Here is a 27,464-nt window from a genome sequence, read left to right as displayed (position 1 = left end):
CTTCATACTGTATCAATGGACTAGGGGAGGAGAATGAAGAGGCAAGGAATGTTTTTCTACTGTCTATCTCATAATCTTGAGCTTAAAAGTTCTCTCAAAGAGGATACTAAGTAGTTCAACACAGTGTGAAGACTGCACAATCTGTGAAGAAGAGAGGACACAAACAGCATACCACGGCAATATTAATTTGACCTGCGCACAGGACTGTTTAGTCAGCGGCTGCCAGTGGGGATTCAACAAACACTAACCCATCGGAGAACTCAACACATAGATTACAAAGTAAGTGAATATCTGTAAATGTCTGACAGTTAAAATCATGATTCATGAATTCAATTAATTCTCATCCAGATAGCCTGCTGTTTTTAAACTTAGTGGCATTTGACACATTGTGAAATACAATTCACTATGTCTTTGTTCACACCATGAGTCACAGATCATCTCATCCATTTTGAGGAAAAGGATGGGAGATGAAACTATGTCTTTGGTCGGGGTTCACCTGTGATTGGCTTCTGGCAAAGTAACATGCACCGTGAACTAATTTGTTTGGCCAATCAATTAGTGGCTTTATCAGCAGTCTATACAAGTTGTTCAGTGTCAGATAGATTCCCAATGTTATAACAAAGGTATTTGTCCACATTGAAGAACATTGTAATTTAAAGAATAGAAAAACAGATTTTCACAGAACAGAAAGGGTGACTAAGGAAAAGGACAAAAAAAACAGTATGACACGGTGTGGTAATTAGCTCGATTATTGTCTGTGCTTATTGTATGATATAGTGCTTACTGTGTGTCATTATAGTGAATTGGTCTGTTATTTTGTGACCTGCCTTGCTATTTTTAATTGCTTGTTTTCTGCAGTATTATGTCAGAAAGGTAATAACAAAGAAACAAATAATTCAAAAATAAAATGTTATTGGTCGTGCACAGATTTTGCAGATGTTATCGCAGGTGCAGCGAAATGCTTATGTTTCTAGCTCCAACAGTGCAGTAATACCTAAAAATACAAAACAATACACACAAATCCCAAAAAGAAAGCAATTAAGAAAGTTCAGAACAAGCAATAGCAAAGTCTGGAATATAAATATACATGTATATATACAGTATATATAGCACTTGTAGGCAAGAGTTCACTCACATGCATACCTCACCAGCCTACAATACTTGACTTACAGTATGACTATCTCAATCTCTCTCTTCAGTCCCACCCTCATCATATAAATACATACATCTACTACACTAGACACTACTGCACATCTACCACCTACTGTAGCTGGATCCAAGCCTGAGGGCAAACCCTATCAACAGTGATTGCTCTACAGTACTGTATGTAATCAAGTCAACCAGTGAGGGTTCATGCTTCAACGGTCTACTCCTTTCTTTGTATCAGTCAAAGTCTAGCCATGCCTAACCAACAGACATCTGAAACATGCTCACAGCCACAGGCAAAACATTCACTCCTGGCAGATTAGATGGTGAGCATATTCTTTCAGCTCTGGATAAGTGAAAATGATTCCTCAATTTCATTGGGGTGTGGTTTCTGGCCCTCCCTTGTTTCACAAAATGTCATAAAAAAATATTTAGCTGCAGTGACTCAAGCTCTGAGGTACACTCCTCCACACTTAGCGGCAATTCATTCGTTGTACATTTTCCGTCTGTCCACTGTATGTAATAATATTGCACTTACAAGCTAGATACAATACAGAGCAGGTCTACTGGACATGGCTAAATGCCACCCAGCAAGCTGGACATTCACCCATTCTCAAATGGAACACATTCCCATTCCGTACAATCCTGCCCTCAACCCATTCATATTTTTGGCACTGGGGCAGGTGGTGTACTTCTTACCCTATCATTGTGTATATGTATGAGCATGTGTCCGTATGTCTTTAATGGTTTGTGTGTGTGTGTACATATTATGTGTTTGAATGTACAGTATGTGTACATATCCATGTACATACTGCTCGTGTCAGGATTCAAGTTATCTTTGCAGTAGTTAGGTATTTCCATTTTTAGTTAGATTTCCTATATCCCACTTTTCCATCTCAGCAGTTGCTCAATTTCTATTACGAATTCAAAATCAGTGTAATGTTTTCTCACTCTCCCTTTCCCAGTTGTTTCTCAGTCTAAGGGCAGAGGTGTTAAGTGCATTAGTAATGAAGAAGAAGCATTCCTTTCTTTCTCTGCCTATAATTTATCTTCCATTTCTCCACTCCTTTCTTTGATTGTCCTCATTGGCACGTAGGTAAGGAATGAGCCGGCCCTCTTCCAGTGTTACCCCGTTGAGACTGTGATCTGTCACTATGTAGCAACAGTTAGTGAGAGGCAAGAATGCAGACAGAGTGTGGGAAAGACTTTAAGAGGGACTAAAGAAGTGACTGGATAGGCCTCTACAAAGAGGATTATGACAAAGTTGGATAAGAATGAAAGAGTTAGATGAAGGAGCAATGGGACAGGAAAACAACATACACACATGATAAGGAGATGCTAGTTAGCTTTCATGCACTCATGAGAGCACAACATTTGATTTGTGATGCAAATTGACCAATTATAACGACATCTGTTCAAAAGTTATCGGATGGATCTGGATTGATGATAGAATACTAAGCACAAGCAAAATGACAACAATACATGCTCCTCTGTTTTTTTTAATTCTCAGGATGCCTGTGGAAATGCTGTCAGTCAGACATTCTCTGTCTAATGTGGGTAGGTTCCCATCAGTCACATTGGGATGGGGGCAGGATGAGCCAGAGAAGGAGGAACCAGAGGAGGAGAACACAGAGGAGGGGGCGTGTCGACAATGGTTGCGTAAGATCTGTCCTTGCTGCTGTCAAAGACTGAGCGATGACTATGACATCACAGATATGGTCGTGACTGGGATCCCGGATGTCGACAACAATGTAGGGATGAATGGCGACAAGCCAGTCACTGGTGGAAGTGAGCTCGAAGGTAATTTACTCTTTTAAAACTATTATTATTACTATGCTAGACGTTGTGGCATTTGTGACAAAATGGTTGACATTAAAATGGCCTTCTTTCATTATATCCCTGTCTCAGAGCTGTTGTTGACAGTGCGGTCCATAGACCTGATGAAAACCAAGACGGGTCTGAACCGCCTGGAGCATCACACAGACCGTTACTATGGTGATGACCTCATCATCCGCAGGGGGAATACCTTCATGATGTGGCTTGACCTCTCACGACCTTACTACCCCAAAACAGACAGACTCCACCTGGAGCTTAAGACAGGTCAGTGAGACATTCTGCAGAATCATGATAGGCTACTATGACTCAATGGCCTCGTCGTCCCCTTTCTGGGAATCCCTAGGGCTAATAAGTGCACATGATAACAGCAAGCCCTTTATAATCAATCATGCAAACTCTGAGAGTAACTTTAAGTGGTTGTGTGTTTACGGGTATGAGCGTGTGTTTCTTTGTGTGTGCTTGTGTCTCTGAAGCCCTGTGCCTCCACTATGTTTTGGTGGTTATCGCCATGGTAACTGATTCATCCATGTGGTTGGTGGCAAGTCTCCAGTGTTTTAGAGGAGAATATCTCACAGTCCTGCTCAAATCTCCTCTTTCCACTGAGGACTAATGCCTACCATAAACAGCTTTAATAACCACCAACCAGCTCACCAACTCAATTCACAATGCCCTTTCAGCTTCTTGATTGTAAACTTTATCTTAGAGTATGAGTATGTACCATACTGTATGAGGAGATCTTAAGCTTGCTGGGTGGTAGCCAGTGTATTAATAGACAGGCAGCAAATCACCATCTACGCCATGCTGGTATTTATAGAACAGCAACATGCAGGACAGATACTGTATGGAGCTTTAGAATGAGTATACTGTGGGTGGACTGTAGGTGTGTGTGTGTGTGTGTGTGTGTGTGTGTGTGTGTGTGTGTGTGTGTGTGTGTGTGTGTGTGTGTGTGTGTGTGTGTGTGTGTGTGTGTGTGTGTGTGTGTGTGTGTGTGTGTGTGTGTGTGTGTGTGTGCGTGTGTGTGTTTGAGGAAGATATAGTTTCGCTACTTGTTTTTTCAAGCACACCCTATTGTGGCAGGACAGCACATTTGGTTCCTTGGAAGTTTTGGGAACGTACAGAATGTTTTTGGTTTCACATTGGTTGTGGGAACAAAGCCACACGTTTCCTGACTGGTAAAACTGCATGTTTTTTAAACGTTCTGAGAACAAAAGTGAAAGTCTTGCCTGTCCTGGGAATGTTTATTTTAATAGGTTGCAGGGAGGTTTTACTCTGGTTCCTTGAACGTTTTCTATAAGGGCACAAGGCCAGAACCAGACACGGGAGGCAGATGTTCTTTGATATGTATTATATTCCAAAAGGGTAGGCAAGAGAATGGTCGTGGACAGGCAAAAGGTCAAAACCAGTTCAGATTCCAGGAGGTACAGTGTGGCAGGCGGGCTCGAGGTCAGGGCAGGCAGGCAGGTACAGAGTCCAGAAAGAGGCAAGGGTCAATACCGGGAGGACTGGCAAAAGAAAATAGAAAAAGCAGGAGCACGAGAAAAACACGCTGGTTGACTTGAACAGACAAGACAATGTGGCACAGTGTCAGAGTCGTGTGTATAGGTGGCAGGGAAGTCAGGCACAGGAGAGTACAACGAGTGTAATGGAGTGGACAACCACTAAACATGCCTAAATGTACTGCCCAACCCGATAGCAAACAGCCACTGACATAAAACAATCGACAAAGACATGAGGGGAAACAGAGGGTTAAATACACAACAGGTAATGAATGGGATTGAAACCAGGTGTGTAGGAACACAAGACAAAACCAATGGAAAATGAAAAATGGATCCTAGAAGACCGGTGTTTGTCAACAGATACCTGGAGGTGGTCTTGAGAAGACGTCAACGCCAGCACCGCCCCGAACTAGGAGAGACTTCGTGAAACCGCCGAGCTCTTTTCCAGGTAAGCCGACAGCGGCGGACGAACATCTGGACTGAAGGTATGTTCACATGGGCTGATACCCCCATGGAGCATTCGAAGGGGGAGAGTCCAGTAGCCAAGCAGGGGAGAGTGTTCCTGGCATATTCCACCAGGATCAGTTACTGACTCCAGGTGATGCGATTACTGGCAACAAGACACCAGAGTGCCGTCTCCATATCTTGATTGGCTCGCTCCAACTGGCCGTTAGATTGGGGATGAAACCCAGATGACAGGCTGGCTCACGAACCGATAAGAGTGCAGAACGCCTTTCCAGATTTGGGACGAGACCTAAGGACCCCGGTCCGAGACAATGTCAACCGGGAGTCCATGGATTCGGAAGATGTGCTGCACCATAAGCTGGGCCGTCTTCTTGGCTGAAGGTAACTTCGGGAAGAAGGATGAAATGGTCGGCCTTGGAGAATCTGTCAACCACCGTGAGGATGGTGGTGTTCCCATCTGACGGAGGAAGCCCAGTGACAAAATCCAGGGAAATATGGGACCAGGGGCGATGAGGGACAGGGAGTGGCTGTAGGAGGCCAGGCGGAGCTTGCCACAGAGTCTTGCTTTGCGCATATACCATGCATGCGGTGACGAAGGTCGAGACATAAGGAACCATGATGGGCCACCAGACGCATTGATGAAGTTCGACGAGTGCCAGGATGACAAGTAAGCCTAGAAAGGTGAGGCCAAACTGAATCGGGAACAAACAGCCGGTTACCCCCCCCCCCCCTCCGGCTTCACGTTTTTTGACCCTGAGCGGTAGAAGATGGTGAAATTGAACCTGGTAAATAACAGAGCACAACGAGCTTGCCTTGGGTTGAGGCGCTTGGCAGTGCGGAGGTATTCTAAATTCTTATGATCTGTCCATACCGGAAATGGATGTGTCTCCACCTCCCATCTTTCAGCCAGTGTCTCCACCCAGGGTAGTGGGTTCTCCAGAGCCATCTTAACTGCTAGATAGTTCCCGATTTCCAACGTCATAACTCCTCTCCGAAGAGTTGAGACATGAAGGCACAGGGATGAAGCTTTTGGTCTTGGACGGATCGCTGGGAAACAACGGCCTGTCGATCCTGTCGATCCCGCTGCGGTGAGGGAGCCCGATGATCTGGTGGGGCATGACTTGGGATGGAAACCTGCCGAGCCAGCCAGGGCGTGGAAGCCCGACGAGCTGGCTTAGGCACCCCCGGTTCCATCGGCGGCGGAATCCACTCCGTCAACAACAAAACCAAAAAAACTCCTAGGCCGGCTGGGCGAACAAGACCTGACGATCCGGCTGAGGCCCGACTGGGGATGGGCGCCTTCCGAGCCAACCTGGGCAAGGAAACCTCTTGAGCAGGCTAGGGTGTGGAAGCCCGACGAGCTGGCTAAGCACCCCCGGTTCCATCGGCAGCGACCCAGGACTGACATCATCACCAACCGGAACGCCAGTACTCCCTGATGCTTTGTGTGTTGGCTGCTGCATTCTGTCACAAGGATGACACTGGAGAGGCGAATCAGATACGGGGAGTCAAACATTTAATAGGGAACAAGACAGGAACAGCGTCAGCACACGGGTAACACAGACATATCACAATCAATGCAGCAGCGGGAACAGAGCTGGGGAACTGACAAATATAGGGGAGTTAATAAAACAGGTGATTGAGTGAGTCCAGGTGAGTCCAATATCGCTGATGCGCGTGACCAGGGAAGGCAGGTGTGCGTAAATGATGGTGGCAGGAGTGTGTAGTGCAGGGCAGCCTGGCACCCTAGAGCGCCGGGGGGAAGAGCGGGAGCAGGCGTGACAGCAAGTATAACTGATCAAATGATGAAAGACAAGCATTGTAATTTTGTGGACGAGGTGAAAAAGTATTGTTGTCTATTAACAATGACAAGCCACCGAGGTCTGTCAACTTGGATGGAAAATTACTGAGGATAATAGCGAACTATATTACCACTCCTAGTTGCCATATCTTCAATTTAAGCCCACTAGAAAGCGTGTGCACTCAGGCCTGGAGGGAAGCGAAAGTTAATCCCTTACTTAAGAATAGTAAAGCCCCCTTTACTGGCTCAAATAGTCGACCAATCAGCTTGTTACCAACCCTTTAGTAAACTTTTGGAAAAAATGGTTTTACCAGATACAATGCTATTTTACAGTACAAAAAATGGACAATAGACTTTCAGCACGCTTATAGGAAAGGACATTGAACAAGCACAGCACTTACACAAATTACTGTTGATTGACTGAGAGAAATGTACGAAAAAAAGATTGTGGGCGCTGTTTTGTTATTGTTATTATTTTGACATTATTGTTCATAGTCTTTTGCTGGAAAAATGGATGTGTTATGGCTTTACACCCCCTGCTATATTGTGGATAAAGATTTACCTGCCTAACACACCACAAGAGGGTGTTCGGAAGCCTTTTCAACAAAATCCAGGTAGAATCAGATATTTCCAGGGCAGCTGTCTAGATCCCTTACTTTTTTTTTACTAACGACATGCTACTGGCTTTGAGTAAAGCCAGTGTGTCTATGTATGCGCATGACTCAACACTATACACGTCAGCTACCACAGCGACTGAAATGACTGCAACACTTAACAAAGAGCTGCAGTTAATTTCAGAATGCATGGCAAGGAATAAGTTAGTCCTAAATATAATAAAAAAACAAAGCATTGTATTTGGGACAAATCATTAACTAAACCCTAAATCTCAACTACATTTTGTAATGAATAATGTGGAAATTGAGCAAGTTGATGTGACTAAACTGCTTGGAGTAACCCTGGATTGCAAACTGTCATGGTCAAAACATATTGATACAACAGTAGCTAGGATGGGGAGAAGTCTGTCCATAATAAAGCACAGCTCTGTATTCGTAACAGCACAATCAACAAGGCAGGTCCTACAGGCCATAGTTTTGTCGTACCTGGTCTACTGTTCAGTCCTGTGGTCAGGTGCCACAAAGAGCGACTTAGGAAAATAGCAATTGGCTCAGAACAGGGTAGCACGGCTGGCTCTTGGATTTACACAGAGGGCTAACAATAATAATACGCATGTCAATCTCTCCTGGCTCAAAATTGAGGAGAGATTGACTTAATGTACTACTTGTATTTGTGAGAGGTGTTGAATGCACAGAGCTGTCTGTTTGAACAACTGGCACACATTTTGGACACCCATGTATACCTGCTAGACATGCCACCAGAGGTCTCTTCACAGTCCCCAAGTCCAGAACAGACTATGGGAGGTGCACAGTACTACATAGAGCCATGAGTACATGAACTCTATTCCACATCAAGTAACCCATGCAAGCAGTAAAAATTTGATTTAAAAATATACCTTTACGGAACAGCGGGGACTGTGAAGGCACAGACACATGCATACAAACATATGTACAATACACACACGTACACATGGATTTTGTATTGTAGATATGTGGTAGTAGAGTAGGGGCCTGAGGGCACACACTTAATATGTTGTGAAATCTATTGTTAATGTATAACTGCCTTAGTTTTGCCGCACCCCATGAAGAGTAGCTGCTGCCTAATGGTGATCTGTAACAAATAGAAATACCCCATAATGAAAAAAATGTTTTTTAGACTGAAATATTACATTTAAATAAGTATTCAGACGCTTTACTCAGTACTTTGTTGAAGCACACCTTTGGCAGCGATTACAGCCTCGAGTCTTCTTGGGTATGACACTACCAGCTTGGCACACCTATATTTGGGGAGTCTTCTCTGCATATCCTCTCAAGCTGTCAGGTTGGATGGGAAGTGTCACTGTACAGCTATTTTCAGGTCTCTCCAGAGAAGTTCGATTGGGTTCAAGTCAAAGCTGGGAAGGTTCTCCCATCTCCACAGAGAAACTCTCGGGCTCTGTCAGAGTGACCATTGGGTTCTTGGCTTGGTTTTTGCTCTGACATGTACTGCCAACTGTGGGACCTTATATAGACAGGTGTGTGCCGTTCTAAATCATGTCCAATCAATTGAATATACCACAGGTGGAGTCCAATCAAGGTGTAGAAACATCTCAAGGTCGATCAATGGAAACAGGATGAACCTGAGCTCAATGTCGAGTCTCATAGCAAAGGGTCTGAATACTTATTATTATTATTATTTTTTTCATAAATTTGCCAACATTTCTAAAAAAAAAACATTTTCGCTTCGTCATTATGGGGTATTGTGTGTAGATTGATGAGGCTAAAAAAACGATGTAATCAATTTTATTACAAGGCTGTAACGTAACAAAAATTGTGGGAAAAGGAAGGGGTCTGAATACTTTCCAAATGAAACTGTACAAAGCTGTTTGTTTCAGTCTACTCCTGGGGTGTCTAAATCATTCCGTGGAGTGCCTAGTGCAGGGTTTCCTAAACTCGGTCCTGAGGATCCCAAAGGGTGCACGTTTTGGTTTTGGCCCTAGCACTACACAGCTGATTCAAATAATCAACTAGTCATCAAGATTTGATTATTTTTTATCAGCTGTGTAATGCTAGGGCCAAAACCAAAACGTGCACCCTTTGGGATCCTCAGGACCGAGTTTAGGAAACGCTGGCCTAGTGTCTGCTGGTTTTGGGGTTTTCCTTTCAATTAGGACCTAGACATCCAGGTGGGGGGACCCCATTTCAAAAAAACATGCACTCATTAAGATCAGGTGTGGCCAATTAGTGGGTGTGGCCAACACACCTGAACACACTTAACACGATAGAGGATAGAGAGAGTTTTGTTGATGCTGAGAACAGAATGTTTGTTTTAAAATAACATAAGTTTTCTTGTGGTTTTATGGACAGTTTCCTTAACGTTCTTGGAACAATTTGAGAACATGGCTTTAAATAGAACCATGAAGAAACCTGTAGGAAACATGATGAAGTACTGACATTCCTACAGAAGAACGTTGTTTCTTTATGTTCTTTGAACAATTTCAAAGCATGACTATTAATAGAACAATGAGGAAACCTGTAGGAAATGTTATGCTGAAGTACTGAAATGCCCACAGAAGAACATTGTTTCTTAACATTCTCTGATTTATTTGATTTCAGAGAACTGTTTAAATGTAGCCATGTTTGAACTTTTAGAAAACATTCTGTTAAAGTAATAAAACACCATGAATATTCCGTTTTTTTGTGAAGTTCCTTAACTGTGCTGAGAATGTTCCAAAGCCAAGCAACTGTCCTTTACCATTCCCAGAAAGTAGTTGTGGGAAGGGTTGTTGCCTTACAACCTGGAATTAACATGGATTTTTGGGGGGGTTCGTATAATTTGATTTACACAACATGCCTATCACTTTGAAGATGCAAAATATGTTTTATTGTGAAACAAACAAGAGATAACTTGAGCGTGCATAACTATTCACCCCCCAAAGACAATACTTTGTAGAGCCACCTTTTGCAGCAATTACAGCTGCAAGTCTTTTTGGTATGTCTATATAACCTTGGCACATCTAGTCACTGGAAGTTTTTCCCATTCAAGGCAAAACTGCTCCAGCTCCTTCAAGTTGGATGGGTTCCACTGGTGTACAGCAATGTTTATGTCATACCACAGATTTCCAATTGGATTGAGGTCGTCTGGGCTTTGACTAGGCCATTCCAATACATGTAAATGTTTCCCCTTAAACCACTTGAGTGTTGCTTTAGCAGTATGCTTAGGGTCATTGTCCTGCCGGAAGGTGAACCTCCGTGCCAGTCTCGATTCTCTAGAAGACTGAAACAAGTTTCCCTCAAGAATTTGCCTGTATTTAGCACCATCCACCATTCCTTCAATTCTGACCAGTTTCCCAGTCCCTGCCAATGAGAAACATCCCCACAGCATTGATGCTGCCACCACCATGCTTCACTGTGGGGAGGGTGTTCCCGGGGTGATGTGAGGTGTTGGATTTGCACCAGACATAGTGGGGGTTTTTATGGCCAAAAATATACATTTTAGTCTCATCTGACCAGAGTACCTTCTTCCATATGTTTGGGGAGTCTCCCACATGCCTTTTGGCGAACACCAAACGTGTTTTCTTATTTTTTTCTTTAAGCAATGGCTTTTTTTCTGGAGGAGTGTACGGCTTAAAGTAGTCCTATGGAGAGATACTCCAACCTCTGCTGTGGAGCTTTGCAGCTCCTTCAGGGTTATCTTTGGTCTCTTTGTTGCCTCTCTGATTAATGCCCTCCTTGCCTGTTCTGTGAGTTTTGGTGGGCGGTCCTCTCTTGGCAGGTTTGTTGTGGTGCCATATTCTTTCCATTTTTTAATAATGGATTTAATGGTGCTCTGAGGGATGTTCAAAGTTTCTGATATTTTTTATAACCCAACCCTGATCTGTACTTCTCTAAAACTTTGTCCCTGGCCTGTTTGGAGAGATCCTTGCACTTCATGGTGCCGCTTAGTGGTGTTGCACACTCTAGGGCCTTTTAGAACAGGTGTGTATATATACTGACATCATGTGACAGATCATGTGACACTTAGATTGCACACAGGTGGACTTTATTTTAACTAATTATGTCACTTATGAAGGTAATTGGTTGCACCAGATCTTAATTAGGGGCTTCATAGCAATGGGGGTGAATACATATGTGCGCACCACTTTTCAATATATATATTTTTTTAAACGTGTTTTTCATTTTTTTATTTCACTTCACCAATTTTGACTATTTTGTGTATTGTCCATTATATGAAATCAAACTAAAAATCCATTTAAATTACAGGTTGTAATGCAACAAAATAGGAAAAACGCCAAGGGGGATGAACACTTTTGCAAGGCACTGTAGAACTCCTTTGGGAGGGAATACATTGATGGGGTTTATAACTAAGTACAGGAAATGAGCTAACGTGTGTCTGTGAAAAGTTTTATTACGATATGAAACTCTTGTTTTTGGCAGCTTTGCCCAAACAAATTTCAAGATAGCAACAAATGACAGCAACTTCATGTCATTTTTTGCAAAAAGTGATCAATTCAGTTAAAATAGTAAGAGATATTGCACCACAGAATTACACCACATTTTGTTCTTATCCCACTGAGTAATATGTCTGTGTGTTTATGGGACAGGATCCCTGCCTACAGTGGCAAAGGGCACCCATGTCATCATCCCATTGGTTGAGGAGCTGGAGGATGACCGTTGGGAGGCCAAGATCGTGAAACAGGACGGCAACAGGATCAAGCTGTCTGTTAACTCCCAGCCCACTGCCATGATTGGCCGATACCAGCTCACTGTGGCAACGCATAGCCCGAAGGGCAAGGCCACATCTACACATGACCCAGGGAATGACATCCGCATGCTGTTTAACCCTTGGTGTGACGGTGAGAGAGAGAGATTAAATTAGTTAATACAAAGAGAGCTTATCCCTGTTCTCAGCCCACTGACTCTTAAAAATAATACTCACACCCAACATAATAGATCTCTGGGTGGTATAATGAAACATAATCTAACCGGTCAGGTAAGCCATATATTTGTGTAATAAAGGAAATATGCGTCATTCAGAAGATCTAGTCTTACACCCTTCTGTAAACTCAGAGACTCTCCATAGTCCACTCCACCCTTATTTCAGGCTGATGTTAAAGGAATTAAATTGCTCTATGTTTTAATACCCAATTAAAATTAAACACTCTGTCAATTCATAAGGATTTGTAAGACCCTTATTCTATAATAATGGACAGAGCCCAGTCTTAAAGTCAAACAGCAGAGTTTATTCACGAGAGTACTGAATACGATACAGTTTACCACAGGTTATAAACTGAAAATTATGTCATTAGTTTCAGCACCAACCAGTGCCATCTCCGTTCCAGTACAAAGGCTGTATCTCAAGCCTTCCCACATCTGTCTCCCTACCAATTTAATATAATTTACGGCTGAGCCAAGGTTTTCCGGTGTAGATAAGCATTCTAGCCAGTCTGAAGATTTAGTTCATTCATTCCTACCAAGGAACAGACCGTCATTGTTCTAATCTTTGATTCATTCACACACATTATATTCAGTACTAAGATTAAGAAAGAAAATTCATACATATACAGTAACATAATAGTATTCTGATTAGTACAAATACAGTAACATAATAGTATTCTGATTAGTACATCCTGATTGAAATGTAAACATACATTCAGCACTCCACGGGTCAGAACCTGGAATCCGCTGGTACCTCACCATCTATTGTCATCGATTTCTCCAGAGTCCTGGAAATAAGGCCTCATACACACGGAATTAGACAACAGCCCCATAAAACTAAAACAGTCACACAGGTGAATGTAGCCCATAATACAGTGATCATAATATTTGTTCCATTTTCCGAACATACTATCAAACCAATTAGTCAGAGAAGTATCCACCCCAGAGTTTTCTGTCAAACCGTGAGCCAGGGTGGTCAAACCAGCTGAGGCTTCAGGCACTGATTCGTCCGGAGCTGTGTTATTTGGGATGTAAGCACAAACATGGTCCCGATAATCACGCATACTTCTCCCTTTTCAGCCAATAACATATCTAATGCAATTCTATTCTGCCAAGCCATCAGGCTGGTTGCTTCAGTCTGTTCTGCAAAACCTTTAATAGCATCTATGGTATAATTGTTAAAGCGCTGTTGATTATAATAAATATAATTAATCCAGTCCACGTTCTTAATGAGAGTAGACCACCCGGAAATGCTTAACTCTAATCCTGCTAGGATCCGATTTTGCTTTAAACTCACCTGGTACCCCGTGGAACCCCAATGTTATCAATGTATACTTTGTCATCAAGAGACCCAGATGGAGTAGCTCTTTTCTCCCATTTGGCTAAACTTAATGTCTTGGTGTTGAATGAGTGTGAGAGGCATTCCCAAATGTACAAGGGAGCATAATCCTGTCCAATCTGCCTGGTAAAACCTCGCCCTGACATCATTTCCCAAGAGTACTGTACCGGGCCAAACGGTAATAATCTCCTCCGGTCACTGTAAAGCACATATGTCAGAGTCAAGGCCCGCGGGCCACATCCGGCCCGCGAGAAGGTTTTTTACGGCCCCTGGGATGATCTTGATTTATTATTAGAACCGGCCCGCAGACCGCAGCAAGCCGGCAGCCCGCAGATCTTTTACACGCACCAATACTACATTTCCCACAATGCAACGGTGACGCACCGAGCAGTAGGCTGCTTCATTTCAATATTTATTGGCACAGCAGTTGTCAGCATCACAGTAAAATTAACTTTCAGATACCCATCAAAAATGGCAAAACGGAAGGTGGACACTGAGAACCGGGGTTTCAAACAAGGTGGGAGTCGGAGTATTTGTTCACGGAGGTAGCTGGAAAACCTGTGTGTCTTCTGTGTGGAGAAAGTGTGGCGGTACTGAAAGAGTATAATCTGAGACGACATTATGAAACGAAACACGCGGACAAAAACAAGAATATGGACATGGAACAAAGGCTACAAAAGGCAGAGGAATTAAAACGAGGCCTCAAATCTCGACAGGCTCTGTTCAAAAAAGCCAAATCACAAGGCCAGGCTGCTGTCAAGGCCAGTTTTATTTTGGCAGAAGAGATCGCTAAATCAGCCCGGCCATTTACGGAGGGGGATTTCATCAAAAACTGCATGATTAAAGTTTGTGACGAAGTTTGCCCAGAAAAAAGGCAACTCTTTTTAAATGTGAGTCTGAGCAGAAACACCATTGCCGAGAGAGTAGACCAGTTGTCCATCAATCTAAAAGAGCAGCTTGTGAAAAAGGGAAAAGATTTCATTGCATATTCCTTGGCTGTGGATGAGAGCACCGACATTTCTGACATTGCCCAGTTGTCAATTTTCATCCGCGGAGTGGACTCCAGCCTAAGCGTGACAGAGGAGTTTTTGGCTTTACGTCCTATGCATGGCACAACTACGGGGCATGATTTGTATGAAGAGGTGTCAAGATGTGTAAATGAGATGGAGCTGCCTTGGGAAAAACTCGTGGGTTTGACAACCGACGGAGCACCTGCGATGTGTGGACACAGGAGCGGACTGGTGGCGAAGATACGGGAAAAGATGCAAGAGGAAAACGCGACAGGTGAGCTGACAGCTTATCATTGTATCATACACCAGGAAGCGTTGTGCGGTAAAGCCTTGAAAATGGAGCATGTAATGAGCATCATCACGCGCACAGTTAACTTTATCAGAGCCAAAGGTTTGAATCACCGCCAGTTCAAGGCATTTCTGACGGAGTTAGAAACGGAGCATGGTGATTTGCCTTATCACACAGAGGTGCGATGGCTAAGCCAGGGAAAGGTGCTTCAAAGATGTTTCGAGCTTCGTGAGGAGATTTGTCTGTTCTTGGACAGCAAAGGGAAAGACACAACACAACTCCGAGACGAAATGTTTCTGTGTGAAATGGCTTTTCTGTGTGACATTACGAGTCATCTGAATGCAATGAACTTGCAGCTGCAGGGTCGGGATCGTGTCATCTCTGATATGTACAGTACAGTGAAGGCATTTAAAACCAAACTGACTCTGTGGGAGACGAGATGCGGAAAGAAAATTTGAGCCACTTTCCCAGCTGCCAGACCATGAAAGAGAAGCTCTCTACCAGTGCGTTCCCGAGCGCACAGTTGGCTGATAAAATAGGTATGCTTGCCGCTGACTTTCGACACCGATTTGCTGACTTTGAAGCACAAAAAGCAGGTTGGAACTGCTCGGTAACCCATTTGCTGTTGACGTGGAAAGCTCACCACCAAACCTCCAAATGGAGTTGATTGACCTCCAATGCAATGATGCACTGAGGGCAAAATATGCGGCAGTGGGTGCTGCGGAGTTCGCCCGTTTCCTCCCCCGACACAATGCCCCAGCTGCGCATCCAGGCTGCTCAAACGTTGTCTATGTTTGGCAGCACATACCTGTGTGAACAACTGTTTTCTTTGATGAACTTGAACAAAACATCACACAGAAGTCGACTTACTGCTGAACACCTCCACTCAATTCTGAGGATTTCCTCAGCTCAGAGCCTTACCCCGAACATTGATGAACTTGTGGAAAAGATGGGACACCACCAAGTATCACCCTCAACCTCAAACAAGTGAACATTACTGTGCAATCACATATTTAGAGTTTTTACTCAGTTCAAGTTTAAAAGTTAAAGTTTAATATTTGTTTTCACTGCATGTTACTTCTCCTTAAACAAAGTGTTGTTTTTGATTAATAGATTTTTGCACTTTATTTTATTGTATTTCAATCCAATTATATTTTTAAAATATTTCAGTTGAGTGGATGATAGAAAATTGCTATTATTGTTTTTTTCTTTGAAGTAAATTTAGCCCACTTTTGCTAAAATAGAAAATATAGGCTACTGATGGTGCCTTGAATACCGGTTTCTTTCATTTAATGTTCATGTTATGGGGATTTTTATATAAAGGAAATTTGTCTTTTGTGTCTGTTGAAAATTAAAGATTACTGACAGAGCCATAAGAAAATATTGCTTTATTTATCTGATCATATTGGAATATATTTGTTAGGTTTTCAGTAGGTTCAATTAGGTTCACTAGACTATATGCGTCATTTAAAAAAATTTTTCAATGAACATTCGAACAGTCCGGCCCTCGGCTTGTAGCTAAATTTTTTATTTGGCCCTCCGTCCATTTGACTTTGACACCCCTGCTGTAAAGGGAGGAACCTGTGGATATAAATCGTGCAAGTCAATGCAACTGTCATTATCTGGCATTCCTGCTTTCGTGAACAGCTTTACCATACTGGCCTAAACTCCTCTACCCAGAACCGTACTAGGGTGTATATCAAGACCTGGTCATATCCATCATACCACAACCCTAGATCCTCCTTCATTTCTGTTTAAAGGGTTAGGCGTATCTTTATGCAATACATCCCTCTCTCCGGATTACAATCAAAAACTCTAACCTTCACTATACTCCACCTTCTTCCATATTGAGTGAGTGGATTCATATAGCCCTCTCTCTCAAATGAGCTATGACCTGTGTCCACGATCAATATGGGAACCTGCACCGATATATGCCATAATGGCTCAGAGTCCTAGACTGCCATGTAGTTGGAGACCCCATTTGGTCTACATAATACTCCATTGAGAGATCCTTCCCAACCTCTACTCTAACTTCCTGTCTACCCAGATCTAGGGATCTCTTATGCTTGTTTTGGAACAAAATCCTCATCGTCTAAACCATGGGTCAAATTACCACTCTCCGCATACTCAAGTAGGACATGCTATATCAGGAATATGGCACCCACGATAAGACAGCTCAGACGAACAGCTTCCATGTGAAGCCCCACCCTCTCCCCGAGAGCACTATTGTAAAGTGACTGTTCTACTGGATGTCATAAGGTGAATGCACCAATTTGTAAGTCGCTCTGGATAAGAGCATCTGCTAAATGACTTAAATGTAAATGTAAATGTAAACACATCACTAGCAAGAGCCAGACACACCTGCACTTCTATGAACAAAAACAGGGTAATAGGACAGGGAGGATTACTTCATTCGAGAGATGGCCCCGAATTCTGTTAATTCCAGTTCTCCTCTCGAACACTGTTTATTGTTCGACAGTGTGAATGTGTCTTACACTCCCGCCGTGCGATATGAATCCGGGTAGCACTTTCAGCTAGCTGTCACCAGGAGTCCTTGGTATGGTCCCCCAACAAGCCTCTGGGACTGGATTGAGTGACTTCACCTGTAGTTCACCTGTAATGCATAAAATCCTGAACATACAGGCTTGGTTAACAAACAGTTTCTCATATGTTTTATCTGATTATATCTTTAACTTCTATGCCTATTTATTAGCTAATTTTTTAAAATTTGAATTATTAGTTTCTTATCCAATAGGCCACTAACTTACCCACCCCCTTTTTGATACCTGGCTCTGCCCAGGTAACAACCTTATATTCCTAAATAATGACGTAGGATTAGTAAATTATAATATTGTAAAACAGAATCCTGAAACACTTTCTCTTCAGTGATTCAAACAATAATTCTAAACCCAAACTAAAACTCCATTATAATTAATTTACCCTAAAATTAGTAACCCAACTGACCACAATTCATTATACAAATGGCTCTCCCCCGGGGCTGATCAGACCCCAAAAGACAGCCATGATAAGGTCAATAGGTCATACCACCCTTTTATAGTCATGTTTCATACTACCTTAGACATATTAAAGAACCCCTTAAAATAAAAAATGCACTTGTGTAATTAAAACTCATAAAATAAAAACTCATAAAGTTCCATATGTGAGCGTGCCTCTTTAAAATACCTTTGCACTAAAACAAATAGTCCTAACAAATGTTTTATGTGTATATATTTGCAAACCTTAATGGATAATCAAAACTTCCAGGCCTTTTTCAATTTGGTCGTTTATGGCCGCTATCTCCCCACTCTCCCCAAGATTATAATCCCAGGAAACATCTAAAAGTGAGACACCTAAACCTCAATTTTCCCAGAAGAACACAACACGCCTAACTAGCATTCACTATGCTACTTCGATTCAGAAACTCAAAAGTGAACTATAAACTAAACCTAATGATAATTCCCCTTGACTAAAATTATTAATCATACATTTTAAACAACGTCTATGTATATGTTTACTTAAATTAACATGCTACCCTTAGATACAATTAACCTGATAACATTATTATCCAATGTATTACTTTTTCCCTCTGCCGCAAATGTCGTACATTTCTCAGTGTAAGAAATCCGTAATTTAATCCCAGATATTTAATAAAAATGCAATCGCATTCTCCCATGGCTCCTTCAATTTACATATTTTAGATAACTTCCATCTGTCCCGAATAAGGAATCCTACTTAAACACACCAGAATACAATGTTTAACTAAGTTAAATCAAACCCTAAAATTGACCATAACCAGTAACCAAATAAACAAACCACTTTTATCAGCAAAAAAACAAACTATACAAAAGCTCACTACTATAATGCTTCAGATGACAAAATTACTCAGAGACTCACGTTTACATCTGCTAGTTCCTCAAGAAAAAAACAACTTGCCCCTGTTACAGATGTCTACGTATCAGGGCAAAAGCTCAAATAACCAAATCTAACCTAGCTAATTTCCCGAAACATATGCCATTGTGTTTTTCTATAGAGGTTGCTTTTTCACATTAATACCTAACATTGTTCCACATAATGGAAACAGTGCTCAAATTCACTGGTGTTACATAAACAATCAAACCAGGAATCAATAACCATCAGAATCCATTATCACGATGTTTTACGATTGACATCCAGTCTCCCTTTCTCATAGCCTAATACAGTCCAAATAAACGCCACAAATCTATGATGCCCACCTAACGAATCAGCTGCTAGTTTTTAGCATCTTTCCTGACGACTCACAAACTACTTTTACAAATGTATTTGGACATTTTTATCAATTTCTGAAAAGTGACTCAAAACAATAATGCACGCATTTTCCTTCTAAAAGACAAACAATTTTCTCCGTTACCCCTAGTCACAACATAATTTCCGTGGCGACAAAAGTGCCTTGCGAGTGATGTCATCAAAAAGCGCTCAACCTCGACCCAATCCGTAACGACTTTCAATGAATTGTAAATAATTGTTGTTCGATAAACCAAACCTAATTTATCACATCTGTTCAAATCTTGAATTATAATTTACAACACCAACCAATATCTCTAAATTCGCTAATTTTATAAAAACATTTCGATAGGCATAAATCGTTATTGTCTCTTCGTTATTATTTAGAATTCATTTTGATTTAAGTAACTGTCTCGTCTTTGACTTAGTATTTTAATTACGACTCTATTCCCAATACGTTATTCACTTGTCTAATTAAAACTCCTAATAATCCATGTGAGTGTACCCCTTTAAGATATATTGTCTCTGGTAACAGGGAAATCCCCTTAACCCAAACGTTTACTACAACAACGAAACCTAATAATTATGATAATCCCTTCACGTCATTCGTTTTAAATCCTCGAAGTTTCATGTAACTCATTCAGTCTATCTTCAAATTGTCGTCCCAAAATATTTTATACACTGCCATACACTCAAACCACTGTGATAAACATGCACGGTCCCTTTAAGATAAGAAATTTACTTGTTCCCCGTAATGAAAACAGATAGTGTTTTTAGAATACGTTAAATTCTTGTTCGAATTGACTGGCGTTACCTAACCAAAAATCAATACTGGGAAAACAATCACAACTTTTTACGATTAAACTATTCTTACCTATCTTACCTAAGTGTCGCACTATATAGCCCCATTGAATGCCTAGCAGTTCTGTTACTAGCTGTAGCATCTTTTCAGACTATCCTTACGATATTTAGCCCCTTTAAAAAAAAATGTATTTGGAACTTTTAGCCACTTTTGAAAAGTAACTCTAAGCTATAATGCACACAATTTCCCTCTAAATGCCACAACCCATTTTCTCTGTTTAAATTTATCGTATGTCCGTCGATTCATAAAAATATAACATTCTGGTTATCGTATCTCTCCGTTATTCCCTACATTTAACTTTAGGTGACTTTCTCTTCTATAATACATTTATTTAAATGCGACTCCCATCTCAATACATTATTCTAGCAGATCATTTTGGGCAAAATAGAGTATTACAACTAAAATTTCTCGCCATTATTTTTAATTACTTATTTTTTCATTTCAATCTAAAACGCATATTAAACGTTCAGTTCATACGTTTTACAAACACTAGCGACCTTATTTTTTTCAGGCAAAACATACAAATACATGAATTACAATCTAAAATCAATTTTCGTTAACCGCCTCAGCTGGGAACCGAACCGTGGACTGCAGTTTGTAAGACTGCTACGCTCACCACTATACCACCCTCACTATGGAACTGACTGAGATTCTCCTCAAATAGACCCATTTTCTCTGTTTAAATTTGTAACTCCGGCCTCTGGACAACAGGAAATAGCCCTAATTTAACGACCCAAAGCTTTCCCTCAGTTAGGATTCTCCTTAATCTCGCTCTCTTTGTATCTGACCCTTCTTTTTTTACCCGATTGTCACCTCTGACCTTCCCTCAGTTAAATTACAACATTGGTGACGACGTTTGCAGTGAGTGTTACACTCCGGGCGAAATGTCCAATTTCGTTACAATTAAAACATTTTATATTTCTCTTTGACTCACCTTATCCACTTTTCTCGACTTTATTCCCTTTTCTAACTCTATTATACTTCCCTCGGCTTCAGCAGGGTTCACATATATGGATGGTAATTTCGCAGGTAGCTCCTGCAGCCGTATTCTTACAACCACTATTTCATCGACTGGATTACCTCTGTATTCTTGGTATAATCGAGAAGGATATAGTTTGTTACCCTCACCTCCACCCAATTGGTTAACTTTTTCATCTGCGGGAGCAGAGGGCAGCGCCTCTTGACTCTTGTTCGATTTAACATTTTCTGCGCCCCCAACTCTCTGTTTTGCTTCTGAAAGCCAAACTCTGGCTGTGTATAACCCCTGTTTATTCTGCTTTTTCACATTTTTTCCACATTCCTTATGTATCTGTTTTTTAAGTGATTCCAGCTTTTCTACTTTTAGACGGCCATCAAAATCATATTTCTTTCTCCATCTTAGACCGAAATCAATGTTTCTCTTGTCTCTCTGTTCCATATAACGCTCGTCTCCCGTTAGTTCTGACACTTCCTTTGAGGAATTTCTATCCATCCTTACCGTTACTAGTAGCTATGGTATTTAATCACTTATCTATGCCTTTCTATATTTAATTTTACATTCTATGTGCGTGTATTTCTATGAATATGCAATTTACCTTTACTTAGTTACTTTAGTTGCTTTTCTGTCTGACTATGTGGGTGTCTCTTTAAAGATAATCAGTATGTATTTCTCCTTCCCGGAAACCTCATCTATAGATTACTTTTGATCGGACATTACATTTCACTGGTAGGATATTCTCCTTGGGACTTTATATATATATCTATCTGCTACTTCTTGATAGTCAGACTACTTCCCATATACAGATAGACTACTCAGGTTCAAACTTTATTTAGGTATGTTTTTTTAATTAATGGCTATCCTATTTGTACGGAACAAGCGTCCTAATTCCCCAATGCGTACTATATCTCTCCTTAATAACCTTCCGGCTTGCAAAACCAGGATTTATTAAGCTCTAGTTTATTTATGGTAGTGCACCTTACCACAGGTCAATTTCAGGCCTGTTTCCTTCCTATCGATTTTGGTTAAAACCCAAGGTAGAAACCCGTTGTATTTGTTCAGAATATTCAAGCACCTATCATTGATTAAATCCAATCTCCTTTATAAAATTTAATAAAAAATATCCCAAATAATCCCTCCCAAATTTGAGAATAAAGGCTACTGACCTGCTGCCGACTGGGAAAAGCACTGTTCATTTGATCTAGTCACCGTCCCTGTCTTCTGGGGTGTATACCGGCCTGTTTGTTTAACCTCAATTCAGAGGCCAGGTCTTAACTAACGTGCAAGACTTTTCCGGCGTACGTCCTCCAGATGGCAGGGACGGATATTTAGATCCGGCTCGAAGGACCAATTTATTAGAGCAATTTAATTCCTTTATGTTTTAATACCCAATTAAAATTAAACACTGTCAATTCATAAGGATTTGTAAGACCCTTATTCTATAATAATGGACAGAGCCCAGTCTTAAAGTCAAACAGCAGAGTTTATTCACGAGAGTACTGAATACGATACAGTTTACCACAGGTTATAAACTGAAAATTATGTCATTAGTTTCAGCACCAACCAGTGCCATCTCCGTTCCAGTACAAAGGCTGTATCTCAAGCCTTCCCACATCTGTCTCCCTACCAATTTAATATAATTTACGGCTGAGCCAAGGTTTTCCGGTGTAGATAAGCATTCTAGCCAGTCTGAAGATTTAGTTAATTCATTCCTACCAAGGAACAGACCGTCATTGTTCTAATCTTTGATTCATTCACACACATTATATTCAGTACTAAGATTAAGACAGGAAATTCATACATATACAGTAACATAATAGTATTCTGATTAGTACATATACAGTAACATAATAGTATTCTGATTAGTACATATACAGTAACATAATAGTATTCGGATTAGTACATCCTGATTGAAATGTATACATAATTAGTCATCATTGATAAAAATTCCCTTAACCGCAGATGACATGATGGAATTGTTTTATTTTTGAATAACTGAATCTGACCGCTCTCTCTCTTCATCAGATGACACGGTGTACATGGACGATGAGGATGAGAAGAATGAGTATGTCCTGAATGACGTCGGCAGGCTTTACTATGGCACAGAGAACCAGATTGGTGCAAGAACATGGAACTATGGACAGGTGAAGGAACATAAAGATTGTCAGTCAGGTGATGGGAAAATGTGGCCTGAGTAAGTCAGACCCAACTAACTTATTTCTATCATTGTCAATGCTTCTCTCTCTCCTTCCATCTCTACCTCTCTATTTCTCAGTTTGATGAGGGGATCCTGGATGCCTGTCTGTATGTTTTGGAGAAGAGTGTAACCCCCCCCTCAGGCTGGGGAGACCCTGTCAATGTAGTCCGAGTCATTTCAGCCATGGTGAGTTCGCCTCACAAACACAAGGTGTCTTAAAAACCTCACACTATTACCTCTAACATCACTTCTAAGTCCAATCAATGTCCACCCAAACTGGCACCTCCTTATTCCAACTCTAAACTGAATCCAATGTGAACCTGTAATCTTCTTCATCCCAGATCAACTCCCCGGATGATTGTGGGGTCGTGGAGGGTAATTGGTCAGGGAAGTATGTGGGAGGGACTTCCCCTACAGCCTGGAGTGGCAGTGTGGACATCCTGAAGAAGTACCAGAAGGACGGAGGCATACCAGTCAGATATGGCCAGTGTTGGGTCTTCTCTGGGGTCACTACCACAGGTTAGTTACTGTATGTGTGTGTTTGTACATGATCAAATCAAATTACTTTTATGAGAGGGTGCTAGGTTGATATGCATTGACCCCTATCCTCTCACCATCTCTTTCAGTATTGAGGTGTTTGGGCATTCCCTCCCGTAGTGTGTCCAACTTCAACTCTGCCCATGACACAGATGTCTCCCTGACAACAGACGTGTACTTCAACGAGAATTTGGAGTCTATCGATCACCTCAACACTGACTCCATCTGGTTAGTAGAATACAGTGTATCATCTTAGTCATGTCATCACACACCACTCTTACAATATGGATTTACTAGATTCCATCTAAATTATAACCCATCCCTCCATCATTTCTGTCTTTAGGAACTTCCACGTGTGGAACGACTGTTGGATGGCTCGTCCAGACTTGCCACCAGGTCATGGTGGCTGGCAGGCGGTAGACTCCACCCCCCAGGAGACCAGCCAGGGCACCTTCCGCTGTGGCCCTGCCTCCATCACCGCCATCCGCAATGGACAAGTGTTCCTCAAACATGACTCACCCTTCATCTTTGCCGAGGTCAGTCTAGTCTAGTGTGTCTTCCTCTTTCTTCCTTTGTCTTACCTGAGATGTAATTATCACACCTTTCTCTGCTTGACCTCAACTTTCCATGCTAACAGGGTACGTTTCACAAATAATCTTCTGTCTATCTCAGATGCACAGTGATGACCTCACATGCCCCTGTCAGTCTCAGCTGTCCTCCATCTCGACTATCTCTACCTTTCTCTTCCTGCTGTACCTGTCCTGTAGGTGAACAGTGATAAGATATACTGGCAGAGGAACCTGGATGGCACCTTCACCCAGATCCACAGTGAGAAGAATGCAGTGGGCCACTGTATCAGCACCAAGGCTGTGGGCTCAGATGAACGCAATGATATCACACACCTTTACAAGCACCCAGAAGGTAGCTTCACATAGCTGTGCAAACACTGACATGCATTGTTTTATTACACACATATACAAGCAGACTCCTGTACAAGGCAAGCACCCAGAAGGTAAAATGCATTAATTCCCACTTTATTGTCATTCTATCAGGCACAGAAGAGGAACGCATTGCTGTGGAGACTGCCAGTCGCTATGGTTCCAAACCAGATACCTACTCCTCTCCAATCGCTGAGGATATATCAATAGAGGTGACCATGGATGGGGAGGGGCCACGCATGGGGGGAGATGCAGAACTGAACATTGTCATGCGAAATGCTAGTTCTCTACCACGCACTATCAACCTCCACAGCCAGGTGGCAGTCATGTACTACACTGGCGTGCTCAAGGCCACCGTCAAGAAGGACGAAATGCCTGTGGAGCTGCTAGCCAATGAAGGTGAGCCAATGAATATATTGTATTACACATCAGTGACGTTCAGTCAGACAGTGTTATGTATTGCATGCCCAGGTGTTTCTGATCCCTAGTCCTGTCCTGTCCCCCTCTCCTAACAGTAAAGACCCTGGAGTGGATCCTTGAGTACCAGCACTATCAGGACCAGCTAGTGGACCAGGCTGCTCTGATGCTGACCCTCTCAGTCCGGGTCACTGAGACACAGCAGGTCCTTGCCACTCAGTTCAGCTTCCGCCTCCGCACCCCTGACCTCATCATTAAGGTGAGACAAAACTACACAGACTGAATTAATCCTATCTACAGAATTTTTCTTTCTGTATATAATCTGTCTTTCTCTGTGTCTGATATTGTCTACTGATAATATGATTCAGAGATGTTCTGTAGTGGTAACAGTTTACTATACTTTTCCCTCCTAGCCGGTAGGGGAGGCTGTGGTGGGGAAAAAGATGGCGGCTGAGATTTTCTTCACTAACCCTCTGCCACGCACACTGAAGGGAGTGGTGTTCCATGTGGAGGGGCTGGGCCTGCAGAGTGTTCGACAGATCGCTGTTGGGTGAGAAACAATTATAATTCTGTTCATTATCTGCAGCTTCATCTAAGCACGGCTTTAGTCCTTATGACTCTGAAGGTGCACAATGTGTGATGTATGTTGTCACTGTCCTTTTATGTTCTGAACAAGCACAGGTCTGAGTGTCTCTCTCATCTCCTCTCTCAGTGACGTGGCCAGTCACTCCTCTGTGACTCTGACGGAACACTTTGTTCCTACTCTGCCTGGATCCAGGAAACTGGTGGCTTCTCTGGACTGTAAGCAGCTCACACAAGTTCACGGCGTCGCCAACATTGATGTCAAGGAGAAATGAGCCTTTGGACACCATAGACCCCTTTTGGTCTGCTTTACTATTGAGGCATAATCACTGTGGATGACAGAAGACGTCACCACCCTCTCCTCTTCCATACCAGAGCACTGATGTTGCTGTTGAGTTCATTATGATGTTTTAAAGTACAGTCTAGGTTTGAGACACAGGAAAACCAAACACCATGCAAGACAAACCTTTTCAATCATCATATGTTCCCACTTGAGGATTCCTGTCCCTTATATTGTTTTTTCATCCCTTCCACTCAATATCAGATTGGACCTGTATATAATGTGCCTTGGAAAGTGCCTAAGCATATGTTTGCAGTCTTTACAAGATTGGTATTACAACTTGTATAATTGCATGACATTTCAAAATGTATCTTACCTACTGAACAGAGCACAAGCTACAGTATATGACACATGGGAACAATAATGTTTGTTTAGTATGCTGTACAGTAAAGCACAAATACTGTGTACAGTGGTTTGTTATGTTGCCAGAGCATTGTATATCTATGACAAAATCAGCTTTTTCTCAGATATTATTTTCTAATACTTATTAGAAGGGGTGTGTTACCTTACACTCTACATTTGAATAATGCTATGGTGTTATTAACTCGTAAAATATTGTTGATTTTAAGAGATCAGTTCTTTTAAACATACAGGTAACTGCCAAAATAAAGGAAACACTTGAGTAAATGAGGAATACATTGTATATTGAAAGCAGGTGAATCCACACAGGTGTGGTTCCTAAGCAATTGACATCCCGTTATGCTTAGGGTCATGTATAAAAATTCTGGGCAGGCCAATTTGCCCATTATTTTCCTACCATGGTTATGCCCTCATAGGATGACAATGCCCCCATCCACAGGACACGAGTGGGCACTGAATGGTTTGTTGAGCATGAAAATTATGTAAACCATATGCTATCACCGTCTCAGTGACCAGATTTCAACCCAACACTTCTGGGAGATTCTGGAGCAGTGCCTGAGAGCGTTCTCCACCACCATCAACAAAACACCAAATTATGGAATTTCTTGTTAAAGATTGGTGTCGCATCCCTCCGATAGAGTTCCAGACACTTGTAGAATCTATGCCAACGCACATTGAAGCTGTTCTGACAGCTCGTGGTGGCATCCTATTAAAACAGTTTATGTTGGTGTTTCCTTTATTTTGGCAGTTACCTGTATATCCACCTGTATTTATGCACGACAGTGGTACTGTCTAAAAGTAATTCTATGTGAAATTGATGAACATGAGTGTATTATGAAGTCAAGTTAACGATGCTCCAGCCCAGGTTTTGTAGTAAAATCAGCTAGCTTTTCTAAATGGCAGCTTTGGCACTTAACAAAATTAACAACCCTGAAGTGTCACAAACTGCTGTAATGGCAGCTACATCACAAACAGTAGTCTGCAACTGCTTTAACGGTTTGAAAACAGAAAAGATATTGTATTTATGTGATATTTACATTTTATACTGTATTATACCATGTAAGTAAATTATTTCACTTCAA

The 27,464-nt window shown here is 41.8% G+C and overlaps 1 protein-coding gene across 1 annotated transcript; it reads left to right on the top strand.

Moving 5' to 3' along the window:
• LOC118391708 (protein-glutamine gamma-glutamyltransferase K-like) lies at positions 1-27,464 on the top strand. Its single transcript, XM_035783212.1, has 14 exons — positions 1-279; positions 2,657-2,946; positions 3,055-3,246; positions 11,942-12,193; positions 23,037-23,155; positions 23,287-23,394; positions 23,550-23,727; positions 23,835-23,973; positions 24,089-24,281; positions 24,513-24,666; positions 24,798-25,082; positions 25,199-25,359; positions 25,514-25,650; positions 25,813-27,464. The coding sequence occupies exons 2-14, from the start codon at positions 2,658-2,660 to the stop codon at positions 25,955-25,957; spliced, it is 2,352 nt and encodes a 783-aa protein (XP_035639105.1). The 5' UTR covers positions 1-279; position 2,657; the 3' UTR covers positions 25,958-27,464.

This window comes from Oncorhynchus keta, chromosome 1 (genome assembly GCF_023373465.1).
Source record: "Oncorhynchus keta strain PuntledgeMale-10-30-2019 chromosome 1, Oket_V2, whole genome shotgun sequence".
NCBI classification, from domain to species: Eukaryota; Metazoa; Chordata; class Actinopteri; order Salmoniformes; family Salmonidae; genus Oncorhynchus; species Oncorhynchus keta.
This window is presented reverse-complemented; position numbering and strand designations above follow the sequence as displayed.

Bases quoted from the DNA above. Each gene is read 5' to 3' on its own strand.
- LOC118391708 (XM_035783212.1), top strand. From the start codon at position 2,658: ATGCCTGTGGAAATGCTGTCAGTCAGACATTCTCTGTCTAATGTGGGT. The intron at 23,156-23,286 runs GTGAAGGAACAT...TCTATTTCTCAG, and splicing joins GAACATGGAACTATGGACAG to TTTGATGAGGGGATCCTGGA. The intron at 24,282-24,512 runs GTCAGTCTAGTC...CCTGTCCTGTAG, and splicing joins CACCCTTCATCTTTGCCGAG to GTGAACAGTGATAAGATATA.